At 32.3% G+C, this 17,884-nt stretch overlaps 1 protein-coding gene across 3 annotated transcripts in view; it reads right to left on the reverse strand.

Moving 5' to 3' along the window:
• MICAL-like (protein) overlaps positions 1-17,884 on the reverse strand; it is a 254,246-nt gene that overhangs the window by 146,090 nt on the left and 90,272 nt on the right. For all 3 annotated transcript variants that reach the window (XM_075298918.1, XM_075298917.1, XM_075298916.1), the window contains exon 3: positions 13,003-13,479. In XM_075298918.1, the coding sequence (XP_075155033.1) occupies positions 13,003-13,154 (152 nt within the window). In that variant the 5' untranslated portion in view covers positions 13,155-13,479. The remainder of the gene's footprint in view (positions 1-13,002; positions 13,480-17,884) is intronic.

A 17,884-nucleotide genomic window follows, 5' to 3' on the forward strand; every position in this document is an offset into this window, starting at 1 on the left:
TATTTTGTGTTAACGCAATTAAAGCGATTGCACTTAACCTACTTTTCAGCGAGGGAATTGTAACAGTCAAGCAGCTAGCAAATAAACAAAAATCACAGCCATTTTCATCCATTTCATCGTATATCGAAGTACGATTAAAACACAATTAACCACTGATACTGAAAGCGGGAGCAACTGCTGCTGTTGTGGTACTTGTTAATTTTTTTTTCTTCGTATATAATATGTTATAAACAAACATAAAAATGTTAAACTAGAATAAATTTTCATATTTAATTACAACAAATAATGAACTAAGATATTCCAAAGAAAAGCTGGTTAGTGAGAAGTTGGCAATTGACTTGGTTGGTTGCTGTTGGTTAGTTGATTGTTGGTTTATTTGTGGTTGTAAATTTTCATAAGAAAAATTAAAACTCTACAATCAGCGATAACACAACGTTTTGGTATCATGTTTTATTATTTTATGGAAGAAAAAAAAAAACAGCAACAACTTAAAGCAATTACACTTGGTAACAGAAACTATGAGATGGGTGATGAAGGTTTTTTTTTTGATGAGTTATTAATTTGTTAAAAATTGTATTTAAAAATAACTTATTTTTTAAGTAATTTGTATTTTTGTACAAGAAATAAGTTTTAGTAGATGCAAAATAGGCCCTACGTTTCCATTGAGTAAAATAACCTGTATCAAAAGTAGATTAATACAATACATTTTCAGAGCGCCAACCGAACATAGTACCTGCCTTTTGGGGTAAAACAAAAGACTTAAGACACAAACTTCTCTCCAAACTATTCCAAATAATTTGGGCCTATTGAGTTTGAGACATTTTTCTTCGTTATGTCAGGTATCTAGGAATCCGTTTTGGTTACCAATTATGCAAGTAATCTTAACTTTAGTATTATGTAGTAAAAATAATATACCTCATATGAGTATATAATATTTGCGATTTTTTTTTGAAAATTATGCGCCTGAAAAATAAATTTCCATACGCAAAGAAAAAAAAACGTTTGGAAAATGTGTACCGAAAACGTTCTTCTTTTGTAAGAGTTTTTTGAATTTCTTCGAAAATTTAAAAAAAAAAATCGTTTGTTAGAAAATTTTTATTTTTTCAATAAAAAAAATATTTTTGAAAAAAACGTTTGGAAAATGTGTACCGAAAACGTTCTTCTTTTGTAAGAGTTTTTTGAATTTCTTCGAAAATTTAAAAAAAATTCGTTTGTTAGAAAAATTTTATTTTTTCAATAAAAAAAAATATTTTTGAACCAACAACACAGTCCATTTCGTTTATATCAAGCACCGTTCTTTTCTGACTTTAAGTCTTTAATAAGACACATTTTACAGTTTCATAGTAAAAAAATTTAAAATAGTAGTAACAGGTTGGCTAATAAGTCCCCGGTCTGACACATAGATGGCGTCGCTAGTATTAAATGCATATTATTTTTATATAGTACCAACCTTCAATTGATTCGTGTCAAAATTTGACGTCTGTAAGTCAATTAGTTTGAGAGATAGAGCGTCTTTTGTGAAGCAATTTTTGTTATTGTGAAAAAAATGGAAAAAAGGAATTTCGTGTTTTGATAAAATACTGTTTTCTGAAGGGAAAAAATACAGTGGAAGCAAAAACTTGATTGGTATGCCAAATTCAAGCGTGGTGAAATGAGTACGGAGGACGGTGAACGCAGTGGATGCCAGAAATAGGTGGTTACCGAAAAAAACATCTAAAAAATCCACAAAATGATTATGAATGACCGTAAAATGAAGTTGATCGAGATAGCAGAGGCCTTAAAGATATCAAAGGAACGTGTTGGTCATATCATTAATCAATATTTGGATATGCGGAAGCTCTGTGCAAAATGGGTGCCGCGCGAGCTCACATTTGACCAAAAACAACAACGTGTTGATTTTTCTGAGCGGTGTTTGCAGCTTTTAACTCGTAATACACCCGAGTTTTTCCGTCGATATGTGACAATGGATGAAACATGGCTCCATCACTACACTCCTGAGTCCAATCGACAGTCGGCTGAGTGGACAGCGACCGGTGAACCGTCTCCGAAGCGTGGAAAGACTCAAAAGTCCGCTGGCAAAGTAATGGTCTCTGTTTTTTGGGATGCGCATGGAATAATTTTTATCGATTATCTTGAGAAGGGAAAAACAGTGACTATTATATGTTGTTATTGGAGCGTTTGAAGGTCGAAATCGCGGAAAAACGGTCCCATATGAAGAAGAAAAAAGTGTTGTTCCACCAAGACAACGCACCGTGCCACAAGTCATTGAGTCAAGAACGATGGCAAAAATTCATGAATTGGGCTTCGAATTGCTTCCCCACCCACCGTATTCACCAGATCTGGCCTTCAGCGACTTTTTCTTGTTCTCAGACCTCAAAAGGATGCTCGCAGGGGAAACATTTGGCTGCAATGAAGAGGTGTTCGCCGAAACTGAGGCCTATTTTGAGGCAAAACCGAAGGAGTACTAGCAAAATGGTATCAAAAAATTGGAAGGTCGTTATAATCGTTGTATCGCTCTTGAAGGGAACTATGTTGAATAATAAAAACGAATTTTGACAAAAAATGTGTTTTTCTTTGTTAGACCGGGGACTTATCAGCCAACCTGTTATGTAATGTGAAACACCTTTCCGGAATCTTCCGAACATATCTGGAATATACATAAAACCAAAATTTTTTGGTGTTCGGCCCAGCAGGGATGGAATCCACGACCCTTGGCAAGCAAGGTGGACGTAGGACGGCTCGTGGTCGCCGCAAACTATGCTACATAAATATCTGCAAACCCCAAGACAGAAATGGCGTTCTCATTCGACAAAGTTACGCGAGGAGAATATAGAGAATGAAAAAAGACGCAAAAAATACGTTCACAATAAAAAGCTACAACACTTATGTTAAAAAATTGATTTTCTTATAGAGAAATTTTTATATAGAATTCTGAAATCATATTTATACCCTGCGCCACACTGTGGAACAGGGTATTGTAAGTTAGTGCATATGTTTGTCGATCTAGCCATGTGCGTCCTTCCGTCCGTCTGTCTGTAAACACATTTTTGTGATCAAAGTCTAGGTCGCAGTTTTAGTCTCATCGACTTCGAATTTGGCATAAGTTTCTGTTTTGGGTGAGAATAGAACTCTATTGATTTTGGAAGAAATCGGTTCATATTTAGATATAGCTTTCATACATATCTTTCGCCCGATATGCACATATATGGACCCAGAAGCCAGAGTTTTACCCTGATTTGCTTGAAATTTTGCACAAGGAGAACAATTAGTACTATAGTCAAGTGTGCCAAATTTGATTGAAATCGATTCAGATTTACATATAGCTCCCATATATATCTTTCGCTCGATTTTCGGTCATATGACCACATATATGAAATTTTGCACAGAGAGTAGAATTAACATACTAAGTATGCATGCCAAATTTTAGTTGAAATCGGTTTAGATTTCGATATAGCTTCCATATAAATGTTTTTCCGGTTTTGGCGAAAATTGCCAAAATACACACATTTTCCTTATAAAATCGCCACTGCTAAATCGAAAACTTGTAAAAATAACTCAAATTTGCCTTTATTTCTAATACATATCCATCAACCGATAAATCATAAATACATTTTTACGAAGTTGCCTCAAAATTGGTTCAGATTTAAATGTTTCCTATATTTTTTACTAACATTGTGTTCTATTTACTTCAGGGCATTGGCCGACTTAAATTTAAAGTCTATAAATATTATAGAACTCTGTCCATATCTGGTCATATATACAGAATATATATATGGGTGCACATAAAATCCAACACATTGGACGGATTTGATATGGTATCGAAAATGTGGATCTACAAACTGGTGCAGGGTATAATATAGTCGGCCCCTCCCGATTTTAGAAGTTTTAATTTCCCATTAAAAATATGAAAAAAGCGAGTTATAAAAAAATTGACTCAAATTAACTTCCTGTGCAGTTAAAATAAAGAACATCTTTGGGAGGACATTTTTGGAAGTGCTTTGAAAGTTGTGCCTTTAGAAGAACTTCCATTTTTTTTTGCTGGATAGTCGTATATGAAGATTGCAAAAACTAGACCATTTGGATTTTTTTGACAAGATGTCTATTTAGAACTTTTTGAAATTCCCTTTGTTTAAAAATTGTATGATAATATTACTATGTTGCGATTCTCTTAGGCAGTCCTCTCTTATTTCAGATTTGAATTGATCGTACTGAACTTATTAATATTTGAGTAATTCCTCATTGTTCTTTAAGGGACTTCAGCGGTCAATTTAACTAAGGATTTAAACCGAATAACATTATGTGAAATATTATTTGTTTCATAGTGTTCCCACCAATAAAGATCGCAAAGGAAAAACATTGTTAAACATTTACACGATTTTCCAATATTTAATGGTTAGTCAGTCAGCAAACAAGCCAAACCGACAATATTTTAATTACAGATTTGGTTTGATGGAATTGCCTTGTCTTTTGTGATTGACCTAAATTTTCATCCGCTTTTTCACCTCAGTATTATTTTTGTAGCGTGCATCACGATTTTCATATTTGAAACTTCCTTTTCGATTTCTATGGAAAATCTCTAATGCCAAAAAGAACACAACAAAACATGACCTTGTCAAGGTTTTCGCAATACAATGGAAGTCTTTTTTTAATCGGATAATGATTTATTAACTTGATAAAACACCAAATGAAAATAACATCGAGAAACAATAGAACATTTTAAGCAATTCAACTAAAGCTACAAGACAACGAATCACAACAAACTTGAGGACAGACTAACGAACGAACGGATATCACAAATAATTGTTCTAGTCTTAAAAACAACATTTAAAAATATTTGCATTTAAACGCTTCTATATAGTATGATTCTCAGGTGTTTGATTTCAGTTTTGTATTAGTTGTGTAGTTTTTCTGTAGAAAACACGTTTCGTTTAGAGACCAAACAACAACAACAACAGAAAACGTTCAGAATTTTAGCACCCATAGTGTATTACAGCAGCACCATGTGGTGTCTTTACATACAAAACAACAAAAAAGATTTATCTCTAACTTCCCCCGACTTCAGGCTTAATGACGTTTTAGTTAAACAAATGAGAGTGGTTTTCTTTGCCATAGCAAATGGCATCGCCGATGAACTCTTACAGGTTGATGGACATGCTGAATCAGTGAAACCAGTGTGAAACCGTGACTTGTGCTGTAGAAATCGTCAAAAGAACATTAATTTGATAAGAACCGAACATAAATAAAAGGTCGAGGTAATTAGATTTGTTTTTACTATGTATTCGACTCAATGAGTCATGTTGGAATTGTAAATGTATCGAACTTAGTTTGACATGTGAAGGATATGTTTTTGTTTTTAATAAATGCTATTAAATATTACTAAGTGTTTTTCTTTCGGTTTGGTTGACAATAATGTTGGAAAAATTTTAAAGCAAAACATATGTTGAAAATTCTTTGTAGTACAAACTACACAGAAAAAAAAAACATGTTCCAATGATTTTGTCTTTACACTAATGATTTTGGTATTGATTCCGAGCCAAAGAAGCAAAGCATTGAAATAAGGGGACAGTTAGACATAATTCTCTTTTAAATTTGAGTTTTGCGTACTTGATTCTAAGGGACAAATTTTAATTTATATTTTTTTCAGATTTTTTTTTTTTCGTATACTATCAAATTTCTTAAAAAAATTTGTTAACGAAAATATAAATTCGCAAAATTCAAACTTGACTACAGAAAAAATTATGCCAAGTTTTCACTAAAACTGTCTTTAAAAGAAGGTGTTATAAAACATCTCCTATTTTAAACGCTTTTTAGCTTTGTAACTAAGACTGTATGTATTAATGAAAACATGCAGCCAAGCAAGAAAATAATAAACAAAGTTACATTTGGTTGTTGATGAGTATAAGAGCTAAGTGGCCCAGTGGATAGTGTGTTTAGTTAGAAAACTCATGGTACGCTGTTCGATTCCCCTTCCGGACAAAAGGTAAAATTTTATAAAATGATACAAATAAAATCTAATAAATGATTCTAAAGGATTTGTGCCACAGAAGAGTAAGTTGTTTGTACTAAATATAATATGATATGTAGAAATGGGGATCCTCCCCCTTGAGGTCTCCTTGCTCCAAGTCACCAGGTGGTCTAGGAAATCCAGAACATTAATTTTTTTCGTTATTAAAAAATGTATTATTTAAATTTGAACTTGACAAAAGTTAAAACAAATTACTAACCTATAGGAAAATGTTAAACTTACTATAGGTACATGCTGGTTTAGCGATATACGAAGTTTAATATTAACACTGGTTAGTTAAAAATAACTCGCTAATGGGTTCACTCTTCTCTGAGTGTAGGGTTAATACCATACTTAAAATCTTTGTGGTATGTTCCATTCAGAGTACTCTTTTCACATTTAATACAAAACAAAAGACTTAAGAAACAAACAATTTCCCTTCCTTGGAGTAGGCATTGCAATCAGAGGAAAAAGTAAATTTTTACAAAGTTCGATTTTCGGCATATCACAATTTTTGGAAAATTCAACTTTAAGCAGATTAAAATATTTGGAAGAGTTAATTTTTGACATCTTGATTTTGTGAAGAATTGTCAGCACAAAACATCTACAAAATATTCACCAAAAAGTAATATACATAAATTTTTTAACACCTCTAGGGGGGTCAATGCCAGGTTCGGTACAAGACCAGTCCTCAGTGTGTATGAGCCAATCTTAGTTCTAGTCAAAATGCCAGAAAGGGATCGGTCACTTTACCATTTACCATTTTTGTCATTGACAGGTGAAATTTATACTTTAGGACACGACTTGGACTCATTCCAAACGACTCGATATTTTGACGAGTTGTCAGAGCAAGAACATAATATTAAAAGATCTACGATGTTATTCAACTATGTTGAGTCAATTGGAACACATAGCATGAGTATCTGTGCCATGGAACTTTGCTTCAGGTACACAGAAAAAAATGTTTTTTGGTTCAATCATGAAAACGATTAGAGTAATCAACGAAGCTACTAAAAAATTAATTGATTCAATTGTAATTATAATGGATTCAATTAATGTATGTCGTAGTTTCTGGTTTTGATTTAAAATTTAATTGTGTCAGTTAAGTTTTATTGACAATTTTTACAAAGTCAATAAGGCATATATGTCACAGTCGTGATCTCCAAAACAATGACACGTCATAATTTATCTCAGACGAAGTTACTGTGTTGCAATATTGATTCGGATTTTAAAAGAACTGACCAGACTTCTAAATTTGTCTTCGAACCCATTCACAATACAAGGTATAAGAAAATGTCTCTAGTAATTTGTATACCCTCCGCCATAGGATGGGGGTAGTATATTAACTTTGTCATTCCGTTTGTAACACATCGAAGTATTGCTCTAAGACCCCATAAAGTACATATATATTCTGGGTTCAAGCTATCGACTTGAAACTTGTCACAAGTAGTTCTTATTGATGTAGGTCGGATGGTATTACAAATGGGCCATATCGGTCCACTCTTACGTATAGCCCTCATATAAACGGACCCCCAGATTTGGCTTGCGGAGCCTCAAAGAGAAGCAAATTTCATTCGATCCGGCTGAAATTTGGTATTATATGGTATCTACCAACCATGCAAAAATTGGTCCATATCGGTCCATAATTATATATAGCCCCCATATAAACCAATCCCCAGATTTGGCTTGTGGAGCCTATAAAAGAAGCAAATTTCATCCGATCCGGCTGAAATTTCGTACATGGTGTTAGTTTATGGTCTCTAACAACCATGCAAAAATTGGTCCACTTCGGTCCATAATTATATATAGTCCCCATATAAACCAACCCCCAGATTTGAACTCTGTAGCCTCTTGGAGGAGCACAATTCATCCGATCCGGTTGAAATTTGGTAGGTGGTGTTAGTACATGGTCTTTAACAAACATGCCAAAATTGGTCCATATCGGTCCATAATCATATAGTAGGTTAGGTTAGGTATAGTGGTAGCCCCATATTTCAGGCTCACTTAGACTATTCAGTCCATTTTGATACCACAGTGGTGAACTTTTCACTAATCACTGTATGCTGCAAGATTCTATGTTAAGCTCAATGACAAGGGATCTCCTTTTTATAGCCGATTCCAAACGGCGTTCCACATTGCAGTGAAACCACTTAGAGAAGCTTTGAAACACTCAGAAATGTCATCATATAGTAGTCTATAGGTTTATAGGCATTTAAATAATTAATCCGCCCGGGCTAGTTGGATAATTTTCTAAGGCACCATCATGAACATGGATTTGGATTTAATTGCCTTACAGTTTTTAGAAAAGTTTATCGATCGAAGATGGGTACATATACTTTCATACATCAGACGATGTTGATTCTCGAATTTACCCCAAAATGGAGCCCACCTTTTGATATTTACTCTAAAAAACTCTATAAATGAAAAACAGCTTTCGTTTATGATTCATCGAAGGCATAGAACCCTTAATTCTTTCAATATAAGAATTTAATTCAAGTATATGAAATTAATCTTGATGACCTGTATAAATAAAATTAAATAAAATCTTCATAATTTAACATTGTCAAATAGGTGTATTAAAAATAAATCAAAGCCACTTCTATAGTTGACCTTAATATTTCTGTTTTTTTTTTATTCTTGTTGTGAAAAAATAAAATCGCCAACATGTCTACTAATGGATTTGATAAATTACCCATAAAACCAAATGGGTACTTTTATATTGAATCTATGCATAAGTGATTTGTCAAAATGACAATTCGAACATCATACCAAATATGAACAATTAACTAAATGACAAAAATCCCATAAAAAATACATTTTTTTTGTTCTGGTAATAATAATCAACAACATTACCATTGCCACTTCTTCTACAACTACTGTTACTACGCTTGTATAATGACCATTATTGAAACCTATTATCATAACGTAGACACGACACCAATTATTATAAAAAACAATAAATATTATTGTTGTTGTCGGAAAAAAATAAAATAAAATATGAATAAAAAAAAAAACAGCAATATTTTTTATTTTGTTTCTTAAACTTGACTTTAAATCTGTTATGTTCTGGGGACACTCAAATGTTTAACGAACATAATAAATTGTGGCCGTTTAGCTTTTTGTATAATGGGGGGTCGAAAGGGACACTGAAGAAAAATTATAACATGTTTAGTTATACGTTATATTGTAACAGAAAAGGAGAACATTTAAGATCAAAAAGTTAGGAAAAAAATCAACTTTTAATTTTTTTAATTATTAACTCAATCGAAGAAAATCGATTAATCGATTTGTAATGGGAAAAACGAAAAGTGGTCTTTGAATTTAAGGGTGAAACATTTTACCAACCGAAAAGTTAAACGTCGGGAAATCTCAGAATATCCTAGCAAAAAACAAATTGGAAGTTCTTCTAAAGGCACAACTTTTAAAGCACTTGCAGAAGATGCACTCCCAATGATGTTCTTTATTTTAACTACCCAGAAGTTCTTTTAATTAAATTTTTTATAACTTGATTTTTTTCATACTTTTAATGCCCTCCACCATAGTAGGAAGGGGGGTTATATTTACTTTTTCATTCCGTTTGTAACACATCGAAATATTGCTCCCATAAAGTATATACATTCTGGGTCGTGGTGAAATTCTGAGTCGATCTGAGCATGTCCGTCCGTCCGTCTGTTGAAATCACGCTAACTTCCGAACGAAACAAGCTAAAGACTTGAAACTTGGCAAGAGTAGTTGTTATTGATGTAGGTCAGAGGTATTGCAAATGGGCCATATCGTTCCACTTTTACGTATAGCCCCCAAATTTGGCAAATTTCATCCGATCTGGCTGAAATTTGGTACATGGTGTTAGTATATGGTCTCTAATAACCATGTAAAAATTTGGCCCACATCGGTCCATAATTATATATAGCCCCCATATAAACCGATCACCCGATTTGGCTTGCGGAGCCTCTAAGAGAAACAAATTTCATTCGATCCGGCTGAAATTTGGTATATGGTGTTAGTATATGGTATCTAACAACCATGTAGAAATTGGTCCACATCGGTCCATAATTATATATAGCCCCCATATAAACCGATCCCTCGATTTGGCTTGCAGTATAAACCGATCACCAGATTTGACCTCCGGAGCCTCTTGGAAGACCAAAATTCATCTGATTCAGTTGAAATTTGGTACGTGGTGTTAATATATCGCCTCAAACACCCATGCAAAAATTGGTCGAAATCGGTCCATAATTATATATAGGCTCCATATAAACCGATCCCCAGATTTGATCTCCGGAGCCCCTTGGATGAGCAAAATTCATCCGATTTGTTTGAAATTTGCTACCTGATGTTAGTATATGGTATCCAACAACCATGTAGGAATTGGTTAATATCAGTCCATAATTATGTATAACCCCCATATAAACCGATCCCCAGTATTGACCTCCGGTGCCTTTTGGAGAAGCAAAATTCATCCGATCTGGTTGAAATTTGGTACGTGGTGGTAGTATATGATATTTAACAACCATGCCAAAAGTGGTCCATATCAGTCCATAATCATATATAGCCCCCATATAAACCGATCCCGAGATTTGGTTTTGGAGCTTCTTGGAGAAGCAAATTTCATCGGAGTCAGTTGAAATTTGGTACGTTGTGCTAGTATATGGGCGTTAACAACCATGCCTAACTAGGTCCATATCGGTCTTTAGTTATATATAGCCCTCAGATAAATCGATCCCCAATCACACAAAAATTGGTTCATAATTGTATATAGCCCCCATATAAGCGACCCCCATATTTCAATTCTGGCTCTCTGCGTATCGTGCAAAAAGTCCATATCGATTCGTAATTATTTGTAGACTTACCTATACATAACTTTTTTGTCTAATATATACCACGTATGGACTAACTCACAATTTAGAAAACGATGTTAAGAAGTTTTAAGATACCACAACCAAAGTAATTCGATTGTGGATGACAGTCTTTCGTAGAAATTTCAACGTAATCCATGGTGGAGGGTACATAAGATTGGGGCTGGCCGTATATACTTGTTTTGTTTCAAATATTTAAAAACAGAGTAAGAATTCATGAAATGGTACAAATCAAATTTTGTTGAAAAATGCTAAATCCAATCTGAAAAAATTGTGAAATTTTGAAAATATTTTTGAGGTCAAACGTTTCCGACAAGCTTTGGAATCCATTAAAAATTATAAAAAAAATTATAAAAAATATTTATTTGACAAAATATTACAGACATTTTTAATTTACATCTAAAATATTGAATTCGGATCACACCTAAGGAAGTGATGCAAATTCAGTGTAACGGCTGTTGAAATGTAGGACTTCCGTCCTATGACAAGCCCATGTTAAATTAATCGCTTCTGCGTCAATTTTGCACCACTTTCGGATCCAAAAAGAACATTTTCATTACTTTTTTGGCTACGCTTTTTTGCTGGGATGTCACACCATGCCATGTATTATGGCAATCCACTATGTGTTTTGTACATACACACAAAAAAAATTTCATTAAAATTGAGCCAACGAAAATTTTTCATTGATATAACGAAACATTTTCATTAAGACAATGAAAATGTTCGTTAAAAGTACGAAACGGTTCGTTGACTAACGGAAAATTCGTTATAATAACGAAAAATTTCGTTATATCAATGAATTTGTTTTATTGGCTCAATTTTAATGACACATTTCATTAATATAACGAAATTTTTTCTACCAGTGTAAGTTTTCCCACATACATACGGATTTCCCATTTACATTCACATTTAGTGGCCTTTCTTTCGCCTTTATTTGAAATCGCTTTTCTTTTCGCTTTTATTGAAATTTGTGTATAATTTCTTTAAGTGTGGTGGTTTCCGTTTTGTGGTATTTAATTGTCATGTCTTTGACCTTTTGCTCATATTAAAAACAAACCAATGGACAAATCATCTTAATTCATGGAAAAACTCACCATGCTAAATTTATGAACAAAAGAGATTACAGTTAGCTAGCCTGAAGCGGGGAAAAAAAGCTCTTTGTTTTTGTAAAACGAATTGGGAAAAATATGATAAATAGCCTACATTTGTTCTCGGTTTCTTTGAGGAATGGGCAATACTTTTAAAAAACCTCAAAAGAGATAAAACTTTTAAAAATTCGATAGAATATTTTGTCTATCATATATCGAGGTAAACTTTTTGTGATTACGAATTACATGTAAATCCATTTGGATTGGAGTTTGGATTGAGTTATAATACCCTCAACTATAAAAAGAAAATAAATAAATATTGTAGAAAAAGTGTTAACTTTTTTCTAACCCCTTAGGACATTAAACAATTTATGACTAATTTGACATAACGCCTTTAATATTATGGCGGTTCATCTCCATGTTCAGTAAAAAAAAAAAAAAAACAATAGGCTAAAATAAAGAAAAGAAAAAAACTACATTTACTGTATTTGGAAATACTAAATTTCTTGCCGGTCTTGTGGTTATTGAAGTCAATGTCAATTGTTTTGAATTGGGTAGATGAATCTTCATCATGAGGTTTTGAGATTATTCGTTGGCGGTGTATCCCACGCACACACACACACACACACACACAAAAAGTACATCATAATTAAATTTGACTATTATTTTAAGTAAGTTTTTTTTTACTTTTCATTATGACAATTGCATGGACATGACCTTGAAAGATACAACACGTGTCACCCATTATATGCCATAACAAATTTGCTCCAAATTTTTAATAATAATGATAATAATGAAAAATATGATATGATAGTATGATTCCCAAATATTAGGATTTGAAATGGTTTTATTGACCGTGAAATGTTGGATTTACCACGGTACCATAATGAAGGAGGAGTTTAAAAAAAACCAGTTGAACATCGAAAAAAAATATAAACCTAATAAGTAATTTTATCAATTAAAAAAAAATAATTTATCAAATTAAAATTAAGATACATTTATAGAATAACATTTATGTAAATCTATAAAAAGCATATATAAAAAAATTACTCACATAAGATCTGGTCTAAAATGATGGATCATTGCACAAAACGCAAGACCATCACGCCATGATGTTGTCATATTATCAACCTTAACACCTGGATAGCCTTCTGTCATGCGGCGGCACCATAATTCCAAAGCTTTTGTACCACGACGTTCAGCCATTGTGATTCTGTGTTGGTTTTGCAAAATTTATTTTGGTTTTATAAAAATATACGAAACTATTTGGTTTAGTTTCCTGGTTCAGTGTTCTTCCGAAAATTTGATAGTAAATTTTTTAAATGTCAAATTTTTGCAACAAATACCAATTTAATATTTGTTTATGAACGGTGGCACGCGTTTAAATGTTAAAAATGATGTATTCGTTTCGTTTTATCTTAAAGATCTCAGTTATGGGATTCTATTGTTTTAATGACAAATAAGTTAAGAGCACCAAATCAAATAAAATCTATTGTTTTCGATTGTTTTTCTGTTTGTTTATTGAGAAGAGCTGCAAAGAAAAAGAATATAAAATTCAATCATTAATTTATTGTCACTTAGAAATTCAAGTCAAATTTTAAAAACAGTTGTATAAATTATTCTATAATAAATATGAAACAAGTTGAAGCTGTGAGATATTTCATATTAAACAAGCAAAATAGAAACAAAGCTGTATAAGCTTTGTTTCTATTTTGCTTGCACCATAGGATGGGGGTATATTAACTTTGTCATTCCGTTTGTAATGCATCGAAATATTGCTCTAAGACCCCATAAAGTATTTATATTCTGGTTCGTGGTGATATTCTGAGTCGATCTAAGCATGTCCGTCCCTCCGTCTGTTGAAATCACGATAACATCCGAACAAAACAAACTAACGACTTGAAACTTGGCACAAATAGTTGTTATTGATGTAGGTCGGATGGTTTTGAAAATGAGCCATAACGGACCACTTTTACATATAGTCCCTATATAAACCGACCCCCAGACTTGGCTTGCGGAGCCACTTACAGAAGGAAATTTCATCCGATCCTATTGAAACTTGGTACATGGTGTTAGTATGTGGTCCTTAACAACCATCCAAAAATTGGTCCATATCGGTGCATAATTATATATAGCCCCCATATAAACCGATCCCCAGATTTGACCTCTGGAGCCTCTTGGAGGAGCAAAATTTATCCGATCCGGCTGAAATTCGCTACGTGGTGTTATTATGTGGTCTTTAACAACCACGCAAAAATTGGTCCATATCGGTCCATAATTATATATAGCCCCCATATAAACCGATCCCCAGATTTGACCTCTGGAGCCTCTTGGAGGAGCAAAATTTATCCGATTCGGCTGAAATTCGGTACGTGGTGTTATTATATGGTCTATAACAACCCCGCAAAAATTGGTCCATATCGGTCCATAATTATATATAGCCCCCATATAAACCGATCCCCAAATTTGACCTCTGGAGCCCCTTGGAGGACCAAAATTCATCCGAATCAGTTGAAATTTGGTACATTGCGCTAATATATGGCCGCCAATAACCATGTCAAAATTGGTCCATATCAGGCTATACTGTGAAAAAGACTGTTTTTCATATGTGTGGCTATAAACATTATATGGTTGGAACACAAATTTTTAAACACAATATTTTTGAGTGCAAGCATATAATGTTCATAAACTAGCATAACATGTTTGGGACATATATGTTAATATGTTAGAACATATTATGTTTGGGACATAAAATGTTTGTAAATATAATATGCTTGGATGCAAACATATAATAATTTAGAAATAGCCTATAAACATATATGTGTTTAGTAGCTTGGAGAGCTATTTAACAGGGAGCGATATTGAATTAAGTTGGTGGTTGTTGCTTGTTATTACAAAATTAACATTTTAATTTTTCCTTGGGCAATTGATCAGCTACTTCTTTGATCCTTACAAACTGTGTGGTCCGCTGTTCGAATCCCCGTCCGGCAAAAGGTAAAATTAAAATAAAAAAAATCATAAAATTGAATAATTTCTTCTACAATGTTTGTATTACAGAAAAAAGTGCTAAGAACTAAAAAATCTCGTGGAAGTGAGAAAGATGTCGGGGAATATACAATTGGGCAGAAACAAAATTTTGAGCATTCAGGTCGAAAACCTATGTTGTTAGCACCTATATTACCAGTTTATTTTCATAATTCATTATGATTGTAAATATATAAATAAATAAATAAAATTTTGAGCACAATATTGTTTGGAGAATTTTTTTAAGCATATAATATTTTTGGGTGCAAAATGCTTCCAAACATATTATATGGTCACATAATAACATATTGTTTTTTGGAAGACAACATTATTGAATTTGGATGCAAAAATACAAAATGTTTGGAACTTAGACTACCCAAACATATATTGTTTAGCCCAATATGCTTTCAAACATATTATATATTGGTAGATATCAAACATATAAATGTTTGGGCAATACCCAAAAATGTATATGCTTGAAGCAAAATATGTTTGGGAGTATATGTTACAGAAGCGATTTTTTGTGAGGGTGTAGATAAATTTTTTTATTATTTATTTTATTACTATAGGAAATTTTGCCAAATTTTATTTCTATAGCAAATTTTGTCAAGTTTTTATTTCTATAGAAAATTTTGACAAAATTTTATTTCTATCGAAAATTTTCTCAAAATTTTATTTCTACACGCTCACAAAAAATCGCTTCTGTAACATATACTCCCAAACATATTTTGCTTCAAGCATATATATTTTTGGGTATTGCCCAAACATTTATATGTTTGATCTCTTCCAATATATAATATGTTTGAAAGCATATTGGTCTAAACAATATATGTTTGGGTAGTCTAAGTTCCAAACATTTTGTATTTTTGCATCCAAATTCAATAATGTTGTCTTCCAAAAAACAATATGTTATTATGTGAACATATAATATGTTTGGAAGCATTTTGCACCCAAAAATATTATATGCTTAAAAAAAATTCTCCCAAACAATATTGTGCTCATAATTTTATTTATTTATTTATATATTTACAATCATAATGAATTATGATATAAACAGGTAATATAGATGCTAACAAGATAGGTTTTCGACCTGAATGCTCAAAATTTTGTTTCTGCCCAATTGTATATTCCCTCACATCTTTCTCATTTCCACGAGATTTTTTAGTTCTTAGCACCTTTTTCTGTAATACAAACATTGTAGAAGAAATTATTCAATTGTATGATTTTTTTTATTTTAATTTTACCTTTTGCCGGACGGGGATTCGAACAGCGGACCACACAGTTTGTAAGGATCAAAGAAGTAGCTGATCAATTGCCCAAGGAAAAATAAAATGTTAATTTTGTAATAACAAGCAACAACCACCAACTTAATTCAATATCGCTCCCTGTTAAATAGCGCTCCAAGCTACTAAACACATATATGTTTATAGGCTATTTCTAAATTAATATATGTTTGCATCCAAGCATATTATATTTACAAACATTTTATGTCCCAAACATAATATGTTCTAACATATTAACATATATGTCCCAAACATGTTATGCTAGTTTATGAACATTATATGCTTGCACTCAAAAATATTGTGTTTAAAAATTTGTGTTCCAAACATATAATGTTTATAGCCAAACATATGAAAAACAGTCTTTTTCATCCGTGTATAGAAAATTTGCTCAACGCTTTTATTTCTATAGAAAATTTTGTCAAATTTTATTTATATAGAAATTTTTGTCAGAATTTTATTTTTATAAAAAATTTTGTCACACTAAATTATATACGTATTTATGCTGTGGAACAATATTTACTACCCGGCACTTTACTTAAGCCCGATCATTGTACTATTATGTACTAAATTTAACCGTTAAACTCCTTCGAAATTACCAATAAAAATATATCTGGGGGTTGGATTGACTACAGTTTCTAATGGTTCAATTACGTATTCAATTAAAGTTTGTCTAATGTTTAACTCTTTCAACTAACAATATCAATACAAGGTAAATCCCTCATAGACTTTTGAAATCATTCACAGGAAAATATACAAAAGACTAGACAAGAAAAAACCCGCTAATATTTCTGAAGAAAATGTCAATATGTTCAAACCAAAGAAAACAACAAACTTTATTTCTTAAAACCAAATGAAATGAAATTCTTCACGACTCTTAACTTCAAAAAAGAAAAAAACTCAACTCAAATTATACAAAAACTACAAAGAAAAAAAAAAAAATAAAATAAATTTGCATAAAAAATAAAACGTGCTTAGACTTTTTTAAAAATGCACATTTACACAAAAAAACAAAAGTCTTTGCATTCGAAGAAAAAAAGTCTACATAAAGGCCGAAATAAAATAAAAAGACAAGAAATAAAATGTACGGATTAGTATGCGGTTTTGTATACTCAGACTTCTTGAAGTCTGATGACGTTTTTTCATTAATGATTTCTAAAATCAACTCGAAAAACGTTTATTGTATACTCAATATTGTTGATTGTTTGATGTCGTATTGGTGGGGGGAGGTGGTCTCTTTCAACTTGTCTTGATGTATAGTCGCATGAAGAGATTGACTGATTGTTGTTATTAACGCACCTTAACTTCAAGGGACAATACACAGATATGTGGGTTTTATTTGTTTTTATGGAGAAAGTCTTCATTATGATGGTATTATAGATATGTGCCGGATACCAAAGCAAAATAATCTTTTTATTTAATTTCTCATTTAAGGAAAATTGTTTTTTTTTGTTATTGTCTTTGAATCATTTCGTTTTTTTATTGGATTCAAGGTTTTATTGGCGATCGATGCACTACCACCATCATCAGCTATAATTTCATCATAAATCACCATGTGATATTTGAGATTAACAGCTGGGTATGCTGGTGCTTTTCTAATCCATTGAAATTTTTAATTGATTCTCTATTTTG

Source organism: Haematobia irritans, chromosome 3 (genome assembly GCF_050003625.1).
Source record: "Haematobia irritans isolate KBUSLIRL chromosome 3, ASM5000362v1, whole genome shotgun sequence".
In the NCBI taxonomy this organism is placed as follows: Eukaryota; Metazoa; Arthropoda; class Insecta; order Diptera; family Muscidae; genus Haematobia; species Haematobia irritans.